At 49.2% G+C, this 18,156-nt stretch overlaps 1 protein-coding gene across 3 annotated transcripts; it reads left to right on the forward strand.

Annotated features, from left to right (window-relative positions):
* The first annotated feature begins 5,404 nt into the window (after positions 1 to 5,404).
* PI16 (peptidase inhibitor 16) lies at positions 5,405 to 17,705 on the forward strand. Of its 3 annotated transcripts, none has more exons than XM_010994469.3 (7): positions 5,408 to 6,237; positions 10,307 to 10,525; positions 12,384 to 12,493; positions 12,778 to 12,866; positions 13,510 to 14,184; positions 14,400 to 14,539; positions 16,626 to 17,705. In XM_010994469.3, exons 1-6 carry the CDS (start codon positions 6,067 to 6,069, stop codon positions 14,519 to 14,521), a joined length of 1,386 nt encoding a protein of 461 aa, XP_010992771.1. In that variant the 5' UTR covers positions 5,408 to 6,066; the 3' UTR covers positions 14,522 to 14,539; positions 16,626 to 17,705. The 3 variants fall into 3 exon arrangements, with proteins under 3 accessions (XP_064332521.1, XP_010992771.1, XP_031290673.1); XM_031434813.2 differs by having other exon boundaries at positions 5,415 to 6,237; positions 13,510 to 13,608; XM_064476451.1 differs by lacking the exon at positions 14,400 to 14,539 and having other exon boundaries at positions 5,405 to 6,237.
* Positions 17,706 to 18,156: the final 451 nt, after the last annotated feature.

Raw genomic sequence — 18,156 nt, forward strand, 5'->3', positions numbered from 1 at the left:
AGAGGCAGGAAGATAGACATTGCAGAATGAGGAAATGGTTGCTTTACATGGAAAATGAAGGCACAGAGGTAGGAACAACATGACGTGTGCAGAGGACCAGAAAGGAGTTGGCAAACACGGTGAGTCCTAGGGTAGAGTCAGGTTGTGAGATCACATGCAATGCAGTGGGAAGGCACTGAGTTCCTCAGAAGGAAAGACGGTGAAAGCGGTGTTTGAGAATCATCCTGGCTGGGCAGGCTGATGGGTGCCAGGAGGGGAATGAGGGTCTGGGGGGCAGAGGGGCTATGGAATAACCCAGCTTAGGGTCATGGGACTGTGCCTCAGCAGGTGCTGGAAATGAAGAAGCTGGGAAAGACAGGCAGAGATAGGTACAAAAAGGATTACTACAGCACCATTTGTATTAGCAGGAAAAAAAAAAGGAAACAGCCCAAATGTTCATCAGTAGGAAAATGGATAGGTAGATGGCTGGGTATTCATGCAACAGAATACCATACGGCAGGGAAAATGAGCAGGTAGCTCTACGTGCCTCAATGTCAACAAGTCTTAGAAAGGGAGGAAAGAAAGAAGGAAGGGAGGAGGGAAAGAAGGGAAAAACAAATTTTAGAAGTATCTAACCCATGCTCTCCAATGCAGTAGCCACTACCTGCATGTGGCTATTCAAGCTTAAATTAATTAAAATTAAATATGCAATTCCTTAGTCCCACTAACCACATTTCAAGTGCTTGAAAACGACATGCTGTTTGTGGCTACCATACTGGACAATGCAGATAAAAAACATTTCCCACATCACAGAGAGTTCCTTTGGACAGCGCTGATGTTTTAAAACATATTATACTATATACTGTGCATGGATACAGAATGTATAGTAAAAATACAATGGAGATCATGCAACTGTCAAACAACAAATTGAGACAACAATACGTCTGGGAAGGCAAGTGTTCGGGATCAGAGGAATACTGGCTTCCATGTTTTATCTCCGAAGCCAGGTGGTGGCTAAATGAGTGCTTGTTATACTATCATCTATATTTTACATGCCTTAAGTATTTCATAGTAAAAACAATTTTGAAGAAAATAGGTTGGACATGAAGGACACTGTGATGGAGACTGTGAAGGAAACCAAAATGGCTTAAATTTCTTGCCTGGGAGAAGGCGGGGGGAGAAGAGGCACTGGCTGCGGGGACATCTGACCTTCCTCAGCCCGTTATTCACAGTCCCATATGTACGGTTCAGCCACTCCGTTGCCGCCATCCTGGTCCTTCACCCTCATGGACACTCCTCTGTTCTTCATTGCCATGGTTACTTGGCCTCGAGTCAGGCAAAAACACCTGTAGAGGCTGGCCCCCTGCTGGTCACACACACCTCTCAGGTGTCCCTCCTGCTCGCCTAGACTCAGCTCCCACTATTATGGCCACATGCCCCTTCTCATAAGCTCCCCTACCCCAGCTCCAAAACCAAGCCCAGCCCACATTCCTAAAAAGGGCCACTTACGTCCCATTAGAGTCCCAGTAAGGCCTGGGACAGCTGTGCTCTCTCAGGAATTTGTCTGCACCAGGAAGCCAGTAGCCCAGGGGAGGCCTGGGCCAGGTGCCCAGCCCTGCTGAGGCCAAGGGGCTCCTGGATGCAGAATTTGGGCATTGGCCAAGCTTGGCATTTCAGGGGAGAGAGGAAGCCTCTGTCCCCACTGGGCTGGGCGCTGGTTCCTAATTACGATTCAGGGCTGGCTGGGGCAGCCAGGCTCTCCTCTTTGGAGCAATTTGTTGTGGCCCCCACTGTGGGGTGATGCCCTTTCCTCAGAGCCCCTCAGTCCTTAATCCCAGAGCCAAGAAACCCTAGACAGGAGAATAATTAGCAGATCCCATTCTGCCCCTGTTGAGGCACCTGGGCACCTCCTGCCTCTTTCCACTGATTCAAAACAACTACCATTTATCAAGTGCTAAGTATTTGACATTAATTTTACTGAATCACCCCAGCAAGTCTCTGAGGTGGGTAGTATTATTCCATTTTACGTATGAACAAAGTGAGGTTTGAGGAGGTTAATGATTTTCCCAGCTAGTAAATGACAGTCATGCTTAGAGCCTGGGTGGGTTTGACCTGCTTCCACCTGCTTTTTTTTCTTAACTTGCTTTTTCTCTCCCTTCCTCTGGCGCTCATCCTGCCTCCCTCTCCTTCAGTCTGTCTCTTCCTCCCCAGCCTTTCTCTGTGCCTCCATCCTTGTGACTCTTTCCTCTGCTCCTCTCTCCTTGCCCCATCTCCCATCTCCCCTGCTTCCTCTCCTTCCCTGGCCCAGAAATGCAAGGATAATTCACCATACAGAGAAGGTGGACTTGAGGTGCATATGTGGGTTCCATCTGAGTAAGGCTCATGCCCTCAGGAACCAGGTGCCTCCCTTCCCCGGGGACACTCCCCAGTCTACCATCTCTGGGAGAAGACTGTCAATGGCGGGCCCTGAAACAGCTCCAGGGAGAAAGAATTCAGAGGGGCCAACGGGGTTTCCATAATCAGTGTCACTTTTAATTTGAGGCAGGAGGTGACAGGAAGGAGGTGTTGGGGGGTGGGTGACAGGGGTAAGCAGAGGCAAAGGCAGAGAACAACTCATCAAACCAGGAAAGTGCCAGGCACGGTGCAGGGAACTGAGAGATGTTTCTAGTCTCCTAAGGCTCCACATACACCAGCCCTATAATGACAGCAGTGACTAGCCACTGGGTGGGGCCATTCGCAAATCATTACCCTCATGGTACTTCCCAACAACACTGGGCAGAAGGGTCTCAGAGAGGTTCAGATTTCCCCGCCCAGGTTGTCTAGGACAAACTGAAGAGTGGGGAGCAAGATGAGAGAAACCAGATGAGGGATAATACTTGGGGTTCAGGAGGAGAACGGGGGAAAGGAAAGGAGACAGGGCAGTAGGAGCTGTCTGAAACGTGGGTCTGAAAAACCAGTGGGTAGCCAGGAGTGCCGGGTGGCCACACAGAAAAACCAGCGTGGCCAGAATGGTGGGAGCTGAGTCTAGGCCAGCAGGAGGGACACCTGAGGGTGTGAGGAAAGGAGCGCCAGAATTTTCTTCTCTATGACCCCCTGATTCAGAACCATCTATTTTCAGCATTCTAAACTGACCCGTGCTCTGATGTTATCTGAGGCACCTGTCTGTCCTTTAATATGATCGCTGCCTTTTTCTCATTGACTGCAACCCTGGTTTGGAGTTCACTGTGATGGAACTAAAGTAGAATTTCATGGTGACTGCACTATTGTTGTACTGTCAAGTGGCTGGGGCTGCAACAGCCAAGGCTTCCAGGGTGGTTTAGATTCAGTGCCGGTGACCTTTTGTTTCCATGAGAACACAGAATGAGGCACCCAGCAATCTGGCCTGAGCCTGATGTGTAGATTCTAACAAAAGAGCAAGCTGAGGTACAACGGTGAGAATGGGAACTAAGAAGATAATATCCACAACAAGAAAAAACCTTGTGCCCAAAGGCGAGTGATTCAGGATTGTCTGTAAGACCCTAAAATAGTTAATAATCTAATATCTAACTTTGAGAACTAGCTAAGTTACACCACAGCTACTCCATGGAGTATTTTGCAAACATTGAAAGTAGTAGTTATAAAGATATGAGTAAGTTGGAGAAATTACTTACAATTATCTAGGGAAAAAAAGGCAGAGGGGGAGGGTATAGCTCAATGGTCGGGTGCCTGCTTAGCATGCATGAGGTCCTGCATTCAATCCCCAATACCTCCACTAAAAAATAAATAAACCTAATTACCTCTCCCTGGCAAAAAAAAAAAAAAATGTCAGGACCCAACATTGTACATGTGCTATTGTTTTATTAACATGTGCTCACAGATTAGAAGCAAACACTAGAGGTGGAATTTTGGCTTAATTTTTTGTTGTGGAGTTATATTGCCATTCAAAATCAAAAGATTTAAAATACTTATAGAAAATAACTTAAAAATATACATTCCCTCCAAGTCCTGGTTAAAGAGAAAAACAGCTGATGTAAGCCACAGCCAATCCTGCATGTACCTGTCTGTCATTGCCTCTCCTCCTCCTCCAACTTTTCCCCCTGTCCTCCATTTCCCTCCCCACCAATGGCCTGCCCTCAACCTCCCTCTCTCTCCAGTGGCAGGGCCCCGGCTCCAATGTGCCCCTCCCCCACCCCAACACTGAGGAAATCATTTTACCTCTCTGAGCATCAGTTTCCTCATGTGTGATGATTAGGAGTCCCACCTCAGAGCTGTCACATGAGATCACCTACATGGCATGGGCTCTGAGTGCCATGTGGGAAAGTGCACATGTAGAGTGGTCCCCAAACACTCAGGCTGGCTCTGGTCAGCCTCCCAGTCTTGTTCCCATCTCACCCTCCCCTCTCACGTGAGCCAGGCTCCCCCATCTCTGCCTCAGTCTGCATCCCCTCCACCCACCAGCATCTCTGCCCTCCAAGTGTGCACATCCTCCCCTTTCAGCTTTGAGCTCCCTTAGGCCAAGGGGGAGGCCCTTGAGGCCCTGAAATTTCTCCCACACATATTAATAATAATAATAATGAATACATTCAGATCGACTAACTCAATGAACACTTAATATGTGCCAGGCACTATCCCAAGCCCTATCCATGTACTAACCCATTTAATGCTCAGGACCATCCTATGAGATAGGTTCTATTCTAAGCCCAACTTACAGATGAGGGAACTGAGGCCAGAAAGCAGGGAAATAGCTTGTCCAAGGCCCCCAGCTGGTAAGCTCCGCCCTCTTATCCACAGTGCTATTCGTGTTTCCTGGTGGTTCTCCTGCTTCATGATGGGGGCGGGGAGGGGGCAGATCTGTCTTATTCACCCAGCCCAGTGCCTGGCACAGTGGAGAAGCTCTGTAAATCTTTGTTGAATAAATGAATGGATGGATGAACAAATGCTGCCCATTGTGCTATCTTAACCATTTTTATGTGTATAGTTCAGAGGCATTAAGTAAAGTCACATTGTTGTGCAACCACTACCACCATCCATTTCCAGAACTACCGAGAACCCCATTCACTGAGAGTGCAGGCTTCAAGGATCTCAGCTGAATTCAAGAGTATTGGTCCCAGCTTCCTGCGTCATGAAGGCCAAGACCCTGGTCCCAGCACCTGCATGGTCATTACAATGCAGGTACCTGGTCACTGAGCCTATTTCCCTTCCAATACCCTCCCCTCAGAGCTCCTGATGCATCAGCTCACTCACCCCTCTGCTTTTCTGCTCTCTGTTGATTTCAAAAACAGACACTTTCTACTTTCTACATTTTTCAGAGCAGGAAGGTGTCCCAGCACCTCACTTCCAAACGAGCACCTCAAGCACATGCATTCACAGGAGGCACATGGAAGCCACAATTTTATCCATAGTGAAAAGCCCTATTCCAAGGCTGGTTGGTTATTATCTACTGTTATTGAGGGCCTACTATGTGCCAGATACTATACTGGGTGCTTTTTATATATTTGATCTGATTTAATCCTCCTTCCAGCCCCACGAGGTAGGTACATTTCCTGTCACTGATTTAGTTGAGAAAACCGCCAAAACATAGCTAGCAAAAGAAAAGAACCAGGATTCAGGCTTAGGTTGGCCCAACCTTTACCAAATACATCTTGTCTTCCTCCATCCTTCCATAAGCCGCCTGTAGCTTCCTCATCTCGCCCAGCCCTCCGAGGGTAGGGTCCATGTGATTTCCTTCCTGTTATCTGTCCTCAGCACCCAGTGGGTGTGACCTGGGGAGCAAGCAGTCCTTGCAGAGGTCACTGTGATTTTGCCCCTGGAGGACCTGTCCACAAGTGAGGAGGGACTGCAGAACTCGCATGGCTCTTGGCCTGAGCCCCTGTTACCAAGAGGGAAGAGGCTTTGGCCAAGGACTCCAGGGGGAGATAAATGCTGGGAGTGGACTCAGCTCTGGTCGGGACCCAAGCACCCAGCCCTCCCCGAGACATTGTGTGAGCTGGCCAGGCCTCCAGACACAGTCCCTCCCACCCGCCCCAGCCAGGGTGGTGCTTGTGTGGGAAGGAGTTTAAATCCAGCTGCCAGACCCCTGAGCGGGAGAAGCGGAGAGGACTGGCCACCATGCACAGCTCCTGCAGCCTCCTGGTGCTTCTGCTGCCGCCACTGCTACTGCTGGTGGCCACCACAGGCCCTGCCGGAGCCCTCAGTGAAGAGGAAAAACATATGATGGTGGAGCTGCACAACCTCTACCGAGCCCAGGTATCCCCGCCAGCCGCCAACATGCTGCAGATGGTGAGTGCGGTGAGGGCCCCCATCAACCCCGCTCACCCACTGGGTGGAAGCTGTCTCAGAGACTCATCTCTCAGGCAGTAACAGAGTCCCTGATGTTATATAATTCACAGACATCTCTCTTCCATAAGCAGCTTCATTATATGGAGGAGAAAACTGAGGCTCAGAGGAACTCGCTGGTCACACATCTGGTAGAGCCAGGCCTGAAGCCCTGCTTCCCACTCCAGTGACCCCTTCCCAGCACTTCCTAAAATGCATGAAATGCATGTGCCCTGGGAGGGGGAACACAGGGAGTTCCAAACACCTTGGTGAAAATGATCTTTCTTTTGCCTTCCAAGGAGTTGAGAAACAAAAACAGGGCAGCAGGATGGGTCCCAGCACCTAGAGTAAGAGGGATGTACTAAGGAGATGAGGTGAGAACAGGATTCAGAAAGAGAGAGGGCTCTGTTCACATAGATCAAATTCTCTCTTGGCCACCCACAAGACTCGTGGTGTGGGTTGAGTCTCTTAACCTAGTAAGGACCCTCAGTTTCTCATCTATAAAATGGGGTCATAATTAGAGCTACATATGTATTGACATGAACTGAATGTCACAGACATAATATTGAGTGGGGGAAAATGAAATCTCAAAAAATATATACACATATACACAAATATACAGTAGGAAATATAGTAAAAAAAAATACTATAGTATACTGGTGGGGGACACATGCAGATTGACATGACTACAGATGACAGAAGCCAGATTTGGGGCAGAGGTTACCTCTATCAGAGAGGGGGAGTTATTTGATGGCAGGGTTAGGGGCAGAATGTTTATGTTCAGGATTAAAAGAGATAAAGTGAGAAATTCACCCCTTTCCTGCCCTCCCTGAGGGTTAGACTCATCCATCCCCTCCAGACACCCTTAGGTGATGGGCAGCGTCCAGGGACCCCCTGGCTGGTGCCCAAGGTCATACCTGGGGGACATAGCAGCAAGTCTGGGGGGTTCCAGGACCAGAGTTCTAGCAGCTCTGTCCAATCTGGTGAAGTGTCGCTGGGTGAACCCTTTACCTTCAAAAGCCCTCTTGTTTCCTGATCACCTGGGGCTGGCAATCCCTGCCTTGAGGGTCAGACAGGATGATGTGTGACAAAGATCTCGGAAGGGCTACACTTTCACACAGCACTGCTGTTCACAGCCCTGTCGGCCTTGGCAAACAGGAACTGCAGGCAACAAACCAAGAGCCCTCAACGCTGGTACCAGCTCTGCCAACAGCTCCCAGTTTGAGGCCTGAAACGCATTGTAGGCCTCAGTTTCCCCATTGTAGATCACTGATGCCCCACAGTCTTGCTGCTGAGGCTGGAGGCTGGCTCTGCAGACAGAGGTGGACCTCAGGAGTGGGGCAACATGCTATGAAGCAGTCCAGACTCTGAGAGGCTATGCTGCTGCCTAGTGGGAAGTGGTGAGGATGGGGTGGAGACAAGGCTGGACTGGGACACCAGGATAAACTGAGACAAGCTTCAGGCTCAACTTCAGCAGTGGTAAATTCAGAGACTCTGCAGCCAGATGGCCTGGGTTCAAATCTTGACTTTGTCATTTATTAGCTGTGTGACCTCTGCCAAGTTACTTAACCTCTCTATGTCTCAGCTACCTCATCTGTTAATTGGGGATGATAACATTATAACGACTCTCTTTAGGGTGATTGTAAGGATGAAATGAGTGACTACATGTAACACACTTAGAGCAGTGCCTGGCACACAGTAAGTGCTCAATAAGTGGTAACAAAAGAGGGAAGGGATCCAGGGTGAGGCATGTGGGGGTTATCATGGACTCCTCTCTACCTCAGCCTCCACATCTACTCATCACCACTTTTACCTTCCACAAGGTTCAATTTTTCTTGAATCTTATCTTCCCTCACCCACCACCATCTCCTTGACACAACCTTGGTTCAGTCATTCATTTCTTTTCCCATGAACTTCTAGAACATCCTCTACCTGCTTCCCCAGCCTCTGGCCTCTACTAACCAGAATGAATGATCCAACACACTGGCCTGACTCTGCTCAAACCCCTTCCCTGACTCCCACTGGCTCCCTTATCCTCCTGCCTCAGAATAAAGCTCCAGCTCCTGAGAAGCCCCTCTCTGGGTGCCTGACCCTGCCTACCTCTCCAGCCTCCTCTCCTGCAAACTTTCTCTTTCAGTAACCTGAGCAGGTTGTCTTTCCCACCTCCAAGCCTCTGTTCATGTTTTGCCTTCTCAGGATGCCCTTCTACTCTCTACCTGGCCAATGCCTCATCTTTTAACATTTAGTTTAGTGTTTCCTTCTCCACCCTCAGGTTGGGCCAAACGGCCCTCTTTGGTGCCCCTATATTGCCCATCACACATCTGTCAGTCAACACATGGTGGCCCAAATAACGGTTTATGACAATGGGAACTTGGGCTTCCTGGTCCTTGCTGTTGCCCCAGGACTGTTGAATAAATGAGTGTGTGAGGGGGTCAGTGAATGAATGAATGGACTTGCTTTCAGATGGTGACCAAGTGGCCAATGTGGGTGGGTGCCGTGACTCCTGAAACTCCCCAAGGGTCTCTGGATGACTAAGAAGTCTTAAGACCCATAGGAGTGAATCTCTAATGGTGGGACTCCAGGCAACCAGGCAGAATGGAAATCACAGCCTGGCCCTGTAGGGGAGACTGCTTTAAGCAGGGCTGTGTTTCAATCATCATAAGCTAACAATGTCTGTTGAGCACCTGCTCTGTGCCAGACACCCTGCAGGCTTTACAGTCTAGTCTGGAGCCCTGCAGGTCGGTCATCCCAGACACCCTAAGTCTGGTCCCCAGCACCTGCCCCTTTCCCACACCCTATCCCCCTCTACTACCAGTTTGAGAGAACCTCAGGGACCAGTGACTTGGGTCAAAAACTCCTAGAGAGGGAAAGGGATTCACCTGAAGTTACAGCAGCGGGGCTATCCCTGCCCAGTGCTCCCATCCCCACCCCAGACAGCTGCTCCTAAGAACCTTGTGTGGGTGGGGAGTAGGTGCAGCCACATAGTGCCCTCCCTTCAAGGTCACCCAAGCTCTCAGTGCTTTATGCACTGTCTGGCTCCGGCAGCTGGCTGGACCCACAGAGGGTGGAGCAAGAGTTGCCGCCAGGCCATCCATTTCCAGGAGAGGCCAAGGACGAAGTTTAATGGGATCCAGGCCTCCCTCCTCAATCCTTTGGTCAAATGACTTGTTAATCCCGCTTCCCACCCACACTTGGCCTGTCCTCCCAGCCAGGGACACAAAACCTCAGAGGCCCTCTAACCTGAAATGCCCCCTCCCACCCTTTACCTGAGGTCCCCACTGGAGAACATTGCCTTGGGGACCTGACAGCTCTTTGGGCCACCAAGGCTCTGAAAATAGGCCTCTCAGTGAAAATCATTCAGAGACATTTAATTTTCTTGGGGAAGGTGGTTGTCAGCTGACAAGAGAGCACTTAGGAGGGAACCCTGGAGCTGGTAAAGCCATGGAGGCTAGGCTATCCCAAGGGGAGAGTGGGAGCCTGAAAGGGGAGAGCTGGCCCCTCAAGTCAGATTTCTGGTGGGTGGGCAGAGAGGAATGGCTGAATAAACAATCCAGTTCTGGTACTTCTCACTGGACGTCTTGTGGGCTTCAGAACAATTCAGGCAACCACGGCAGGAGCATCGCAGCCCACCCTTCATGTTGAAGGATATTAATATTAATTAATAATCACACTGTCACAAACATCATCTCATTTATTCTTTCCAAAGCCCTATGAGAGTTCAGAAAGGTTAGGCAATCTGCCTAAAATCACACAGCTGGTGAATGGTCCAAAGTTTAGCTAACTCTATGGCCTGGGGTGGCTTCCCCACAGAAGCTCACCAGGGGCAGAGATCTGTGCCAGATCATGACCAAGAGTCACCCCACAAAGAGGGGAGGGTTTTCCGCCTCCATAGCCCCCACCCCCCCAGATGCCCTCAACCTTCTTCTATGATCCCCACAGAATTGTGGGCAACCTCACCTCCCTCTCTCACCCTCCTCTTCTGCCTCCACTGAGCAAGAGGCGTCCTCACCTCCCTCCCCGACCTTCCCCGCAGAGGTGGGATGAGGAGCTGGCCGCCTTCGCCAAGGCCTACGCGCAGCAGTGCGTGTGGGGCCACAACAAGGAGCGTGGGCGGCGCGGCGAGAACCTGTTCGCCATCACCGACGGCCTGGACGTGCCGCTGGCCATGGAGGAGTGGCACCACGAACACGAGCACTACAACCTCAGCGCTGCCACCTGCGCCGCGGGCCAGATGTGCGGCCACTATACGCAGGTGCGAGGCTGGACCGGCGGGTGGGGCCACACAGCAAGGGAAGGGCCAGTGGTCAGTGGGCGGGGCCACAGGGCAATGGGCGGGGCCGGGCGGGGCCACCTCTTCCTTCATGGCCCTGGAGTCCCTAAGCCCCACTTCCATCCTTCAGAATAGTGGTCTCTCCACGGCAACTGATGTGTTGTCCAGGCTCCTGAGGAAGTCTGCTTCTCAGACTGCCTAAACCATTTTCAGTCGACTTTTAAAAAACCACAATCTTTTGAAAACCTAGGCGGCCCCTCTCGGCCTCCTGGTCTTGAAGAGACCTAAATTAGGTGACGCAGAGCCAATTTCCTGAACCGTGATTACTGCACTAAGTTATCTTGATCGAGCTCTAAGCAGTCCTGTTCTCTGGCCTAGTTTAAGCAGGGCTGTTTGCCCCACCAGTAAGCACCCACCCCATCCCCACTTCTGTCTTCTCTCTCACTGTCCCTCTTTGTCATTTCTCATGGTTTCGAAGTTGCTGCTTCTAATCTGCCAGGGACAGATAAAGCAAATAGACAATTTTGTTTGCTTATTTTTTCCTGTAAAAACTATTTTTAAAATAAGAGCAAATTGTCACTGAGTGAAGGTTTCAGGTAACCTTCTGAGAGCATTTCCTCCCTCCTGCAGTCACACTTTGCTATGTCAGGGTTTTACTGTATTTTGAAAGTTTGAATTTGCAGATAAGGGGAATTGGGGTGTGTGTATGTGTATGTAGGGGAATTAACATTAGTGGTGATGAATTCTTTTCTTTTTTCTCCTCATAATGCTTATTTGTTGTTCAAATAGTAACATGACAAATTTTTTAAAAAAGAAAAAGGAAATGAGCCAAACTTCTTCCCACCCATATCAACCAAGTCCATTTTCCGGTGCTTTTTCTGAGTGGTATTTTTAGTGCTAATCTTTAAAGAAGGAAATCCCAAAACCACCCACACAGATCAGGAAGTTGTGAGGTCCCAGCCCTCCCTGACCCCTCTCTCTATACTCTACCACCTCTCACACTCCCCAAAAACACAACTGCCTGCAGGGGTTGCAGGAGGTGCCCAGTAGGACTAGGGCCACCCCACTTCCACCCTTGTATTCTCTAGGGATGAATGCATATGCACTCTAGGTCATTTCTGCCTGGGAGATGCTGAACAGTGGTACCTAGGGGACCCTCAACTGATTCAAGCCAGAAAGACCTTAATCCTGGGGGGAGTAAGGGTGTGCAGAATTACCATTCAGAGTAAGATTTCACAGACACAAAACAAAACAAAACAAAAACTGGCCTCAATTTGAGTGACTCCTGGACAGACTGGGTGTAGAAATAGCAAAAGGAGTGCACAAAGGTTGTTTTGACTTTTTAAATATATGCTTAAGACAGAACTTCTACTAGCTAGGAGGCCCACACTTAGAAATGGCAGAGCAGGTCCCTGTTTACTTGTGATTTGGGAGGAAGTTCTACTTCCAAAATGGCTCCTCTGTCCCCTTCCTTGGACTTTGTTTGTTGCTTATGTTTCAGATTCTACCATTTGACATTCATTCCTTTGGATATATCCTTGTTTAAAATGCAAAGTTCTACAGGAAGAATTCATGAGGGTCTATCAAAAGAGAAGGTTTTCAGAAGGAGAGAGGCCTGGTGAAGTGGTATATGTGTTCAGTAGTGGAGAGTAGACTATTTGGACAAATTTCTCCCAAAACACTCTGTTCAGAGTTTTGTCTTGAAGTTGTGTGTCCTCAGAGACTTGGATCTTATAGGCTAAGGGTTCCTCCTCTCCTCACTCACAGAAGGCTGATGTAGAGAGACACTAGCTAGGAGACATCCTGCCCAGACTAAACTGTTGGGTTTGCCCTCCTTCAGGTGGTCTGGGCCAGGACAGAGAGGATTGGCTGTGGCTCCCATTTCTGTGAGAAGCTCCAGGGCGTTGACGAGACCAATATTCACTTGCTGGTTTGCAACTATGAGCCCCCGTGAGTGCAGAGGGAGCCCTGGGGGTAGGGGCTGAGCAAAGCCAAGGGGAGGGCTGAGTTGGACACAGTCTAAAGAAGAGGAAGAGGGCTAACCTGGGGCCCATACCCTATACCCTTGGGGGTGCTGAGGGCACTCAATGGGAATCTGCTCTCATTGGCCCAGCGTGTTAGTTGAAGGTAAGTAAGACCAAGGGAGCACTTCTGGACCGGGGTGTGTGTATGAGGGATAGGGATGGGGTTGGCAGGGACCCCCCTTTCCCCAGCATCCTCCTCGCCTCCCGCAGGGGGAACGTGAAGGGGCAGAGGCCCTACCAGGAGGGGACTCCGTGCTCCCAATGTTCCTCTGGCTACCGCTGCAAGAACTCTCTGTGTGGTGAGTCAGGGGTAAGATGGTGGGAAGGGAGGTGAAAGAGGGGATGCCAACTGGATGGTCTAGAGCCTTCCACGGCTCCCAGCTCCAGAGAGCGTTGCATGGACAGGGGAGGAACCCTCGGCAGCCCCACCCTATCCGGGTTCCCAAGCCCACAGCCCACTTTGCCTACCGTGCGCAGCCACTTTGGTGCCCTGTCCTTCCAAGTGACTGGATTTCAATCCTCCAAGCGGAGGGTGGGGAGAGTCCAGAGGCTCCCCAGCGCAGGGTGAGGTGGGAGTAGCCAGATAAGAAGGACCCCCGGTGTGCAGAACCTATTGGTGAGCGTGGTCAGAGGGACTCGAACCCTCTGGGCCTGCGCGGTGGTGGGCATGTTAGGAACAAGAATCCAGCTGGAGAACTCCCCTGAAAAAGTGGAAGTCAAGTGCAGAGAGAGGAAGACTTGGACAAGGAAGTGGATGAAGGGACAACTGTCAATCACAAGAAGTAATATTTACTATCAATGAGGGACATTCACTGGAGACGGTGTGTGCATGTGTTTCTGTGTCTTCGTAAGGCATTTGGTCACCTCACCTTGTTGGCAGTAGGGTAAAGGATGTGGGGTCCTGCTTGCAGTACTAATGCCAGGCCTTGTCTCTCTTATCAGAACCCATCAGAGGCCCAGAAGAAGCTCAGGATTTGCCTCACCTAGTAGCTGAGGCCCCATCTTCCCTGGCAACAGAAGCCTCAGACTCTAGGAAAAAGGGTATTGCTTCTTCCCTAGCAACGGAAACTCCATCCTTCTTGGTAACAAAGGTCTCAGGCTCCTTGGCAACAAAGGCTCTACCTGCTGTAGAAACCAAGGCTCCGTCTCCCTTAGTAACGGAAGACTCCCCTTCCATGGGAACAGAGGCTCCATCAGCCTTAAAAACTGAGGTCCCTTCCTTTTTGGCAACTCACAGCCTGCTCTTCTTGAATGAAAGGCCAACCACCTTTCCCAAATCAACCCATGATCTCAAACCCCAATCGACAGACAAAGAGGCCAACAGTACAAGAATGCCCTCCAAGAGCCCAGAGAGTTCTCTGCACCCCAGGATATCCTTGACAGGGACACGAGAGCTGCTACCCCACTCCCAGGAGGGGGAGGCTGAGGCCAAGTTACCTCATTCCAGTGAGGTTTTGGCCTCAGTTTTTCCAGCCCAGAACAAGCCAGGTGATCTGAAGGCCACACTGGATCACAAGGGGCACACCTCCTCCAAGTCCCTATCCAACTCCCCCAGTGCCTCTGCCACTGCTAATGCCATGGGCGGGCGTACCCTGGCCCTGCAGTCCTCCTTGCCAGGTAAGGCCTGTAGTGTCCACCCCACCTTCCCTCCTGGCTCCAGAATGTCAGCACTCTGCCTCTAGCGTAGATGGTATGTGCATGGCAGGGCATGCACCCTCCAAGTAGGAGCTTCCTCCCTAGCTGCTGGGCCCCTACATGCATGCCTGGTAGGGTGGGTGGGAGGTCAGGCAGAGCTATCTCCAGGCTGAGGCAAAGCCTCTCCCTTCCTGCAGGTGCAGAGGGCCCTGAAAAACCTGGCATCCAGTCAGGGTTGAATTCAAACCCTGGGTACGTCTGGGGCCTCATCCTGGGACTGCTGCTACTGCCTCACCTAGTGTTGGCTGGAATCTTCTGAAGGGATCACCACTCAAAGGCAAGGCCTCGTGGGGAGACCCTGGCCTCATGTCCACTCTGGGTTGTCTTTTTCCAATGAGACCACAATTTCATGGACAAGTCCTCTCTGTGGCCCAGCAGCCCCTCTTCAACTTCTGGCCAGAGTCCAGGCCAGAGACCCTGTGCCCTCAGGAGGCCTCTATAGGGCCAACCCATGGTGCTGCCCCAGTAGTGCCTCTCCCTCTAGAGAGATCCACACGTCAGCTGGGCACAGATTGTTCTGAGCAGTGTTCCTGTGACCTCATGTGTCCACTTTCCGGTTGTCCTGTGGCCATAGTCCTGCTCTTCCAGGGACAGAAGATCTCAGGGCCTCCCAGGAACCCCTCAGCCCCTCCCAGTCCCCTGGCCTCTTCCTCATACCATTGAAGTCTGGGGTTGTTCCCAGCAGTGCTTCCTGCCCTCCCAGGTTGAAGAGGTCAGCTGACCTCCTGCCGTCTCCCCCATCCTGTCCCCAGTTCCCCAAACAAGACACTTCTTGGCTGAAGTCCCTGTGGAAGGTACAGGCTGCAGGGCATGTGCCTCATTCACAGACATCTTTGGGAGTACAAGGCCTGGCCACTGCGAGCTCAGGTTGCTGCCTGCTGACAGCACACGTGTCCCAGACCCCTCCTGCCCCTCACATCTCAAGTCTGGGAGGTGGAGGCTGGGGTGGGTAAGGATTCTGGGGAGGTCCCTGCCTGCCAGGCCTGGGTTGTCTGCCTAGGCAAGGTAAGGGGATCTCCCTGAGTGTCGCCTCCCCCTACTTGCCTATGTAGCTGGCAGGGGGCACTGCGGCTGGTAGATGAAAGACAAGCCCCATCTGAATGGGGCTCTATGGGTGGGGCAGGCAGGCACCAGGGAAGGGAGACAGCCCCTGACTCCTGAATAAAAGCTTGTGTAAAAGTACAAGTATCCATGCCGGTGAGGGGCGGGGGCAAAGGAGGGCTCTTTGGGAGGCCCTGAGAGGCTCACCTCTTCCCCTACTGACCCAAGGGGACTGTTCCTTCCCCTTCACACCCCTAAACACTCCATTTAGGCATTGGGGCACTTTTCCTTTACTTCCTAACTCCCTGCCACCCAAATCTTCAGGCAGCTGACAGGAAGAGGAAAGGGCCAAGGGGACGCCAAGGGCACTGGGCTGACACTCCCAGCTCTGAGGGTCAGTGGAGCCTAGCTGTGTTGAGACCCAGGGTCAAGGAGTGGCATACAACCTCTTCATAGGGGTGCTGCTGCCCAGGCCAATCCGGGACACAAAATCAGAAATGTACCTCAGGCATGGCTTTGCCAACCCTTGGTGCTTGGAGGAGTCCTGAGAAAGGGCTCTGGAGTGCCAGACACACCCCCAGGGGAAGCACAGGATTGTCCCAGATGTTGTGGGGCAGGAAAGTGCAAATGTGTGTGCAGGGCTAGCAATGTAGGTGCTGAGGGCAGCATGGGACCCAGCTGGGGCTGGTGGGGCAGGGCAGAGTGCCAGTCCCCAGGCCAAAGCTGACTTGTGAGCAGTTAAACAGGAAGCATCCAGATCAGGCCAGGGCTGCCTGCTATGTATGTATATAACTATATATATGATATAATGTATGTCTATTAAGGTATAACTCATATAACATAAAATTCACCCATTTAAAGTGTACTACTCAATGATTTCTAGTATATTCCCAGGGTTGTGCAGCCATCACCAGTCAATTTTAGAACATTTTTATTACCCTAAACCACTGCTGTCTCTATGGATTTGCCTTCTCTGACATTTTGTGTAAATGGAATCATACAATATATGGCCTTCTGTGTCTGGCTTCTTTCACTAAGCATATCTTCAAGGTTCATCCATGTTGTAGCATGAAATAGTACTTTATTCCTTTTTATTACCAAGTAGTATTATTCCATTGTATAGAATATGTTTGGCTTATCTATTCATCAATTGATGGGCATTTGGGTTGTTCCCACATTTTGGCTATTATAAATAATGTTACTATAAATATAGACATTCATGTAGAAGTTTTTGTGTGGACATGTTTTCATTTCTCTTGGGTAGGAGTGGTATCATATGGTAACTCTGGATCATACAGTAACTCTGTGTTTAACTTTTTCAGGAACTGCCAGACTACTTTCCAAAGCGGCTGCACCATTTTTCATTTGTACCAGCAATATATAAAGGTTTCAATTTCTCCATGTTACCATTGCTTGTTATTATGTCTTTTTTGATTACAGTCATCTTAGTGAGTGTGAAGTAGTATCTCATCGCAGTTTTGATCTTCATTTCCCTGATGGTTAATGACATTGAGCATCTTTCCACGTGTTTATTGGCCATCTGTGTATCTTCTTTGGAGAAATGTCTATTCACGTCTTTTGCCCGTCGTAGCTGGGGTATTTGTCTTTTTATTACTGAGTTGTTCCTACAATGTCGTATAAACAAAATAATGTTCTTTATATATTTTCGATACAAGTCCCTTAACCAGATACATGATTTGCCAACATTTTCTCTCATTCTGTGAGTTGTCTTTTCATTTTTTCTTGACGATATCCTTTGAACACAAAAGTTTTAAATTTTGATGATGTCCGGTTTATCTTTTTTTCTTTTGTTGCTTGTGCTTTTGATGTTATATCTAAGAAACATTGCCTAATCCAAGGTCACAAAGATTTATGCCTGTTTTGAGTTTTATAGTTAATTGTGTGAATTAAAATGTAAATGTTTATTTCTGCACTCTCAATCACATTCCATTGATTTATGTATCTATCTTTATGCCAGTACCATACTGTCTTGATTACTGTAGCTTACTATATAGGTTAAGTCTTGAAATTGCCAATTGCATGTCCTCCAACTTAGTTCTTTTTCAAGATTGTTTAGGCTATTCTAGGTACCTTGAATTTCTGTATGAATTTTAGGATGAGCTTGTTAAATTTCTGCAAAGAAGTCAGCTGAGATTTTGATGGAGATCGTGTAATCTGCCATTTAAAAAATATTAAGTTTCCTGATCCAAGTCTTTCCACTTATTTAGGTCTTCTTTCAACACTGTGCAAGTTTTCAAAATATAAATTTTGTAACTCTTTTGTTAAATTTGTTCATAAATACTTTATTTTTATGTTATTGTAAATGAAATTGTTTTATTAATTTCATTTTCACTTTGATTGCAAGTGTATAGAAATACAATTGATTTTGTATATCAATTTTATATCCCGCAACCTTGCTGAATTCATTTGTTAGCTGTAACAGTATTTTTAGTGGATTCCTTAGGATTTTCTATACATAAGATCATCTGCAGTTTTACTTCTGCCTTTCTAACCCAGATAACTTTTATTTCATTTTCTTGCCTTATTGCCCTGGCTAGACCATCCAGTACAATGCTGAGAAATGGCAAGAGCAGACATCCTTGTCTTATTCCTGATCTTAGAGGGAAACATTAGGTTTTTTACCATGTGGTTTAATAGATGCCATTTTTTCAGGTTGAGAAAGCTCTCTTCTCTTTTTAGGTTTCTGAATGTTTTCATCATGAAGGGATACTGAATTTTGTTAAATACTTTTTCTGTCTGTTGAGATGATCACATGGTTTTGTTCCTTCTATGGATAGAATATATTACATTAACTGATTTTCAGATGCTGACCCAACTTGCCTTCCTGAGGGG

The sequence above is a fragment of the Camelus dromedarius genome, chromosome 19, assembly GCF_036321535.1.
Source record: "Camelus dromedarius isolate mCamDro1 chromosome 19, mCamDro1.pat, whole genome shotgun sequence".
Lineage (NCBI taxonomy): Eukaryota > Metazoa > Chordata > Mammalia > Artiodactyla > Camelidae > Camelus > Camelus dromedarius.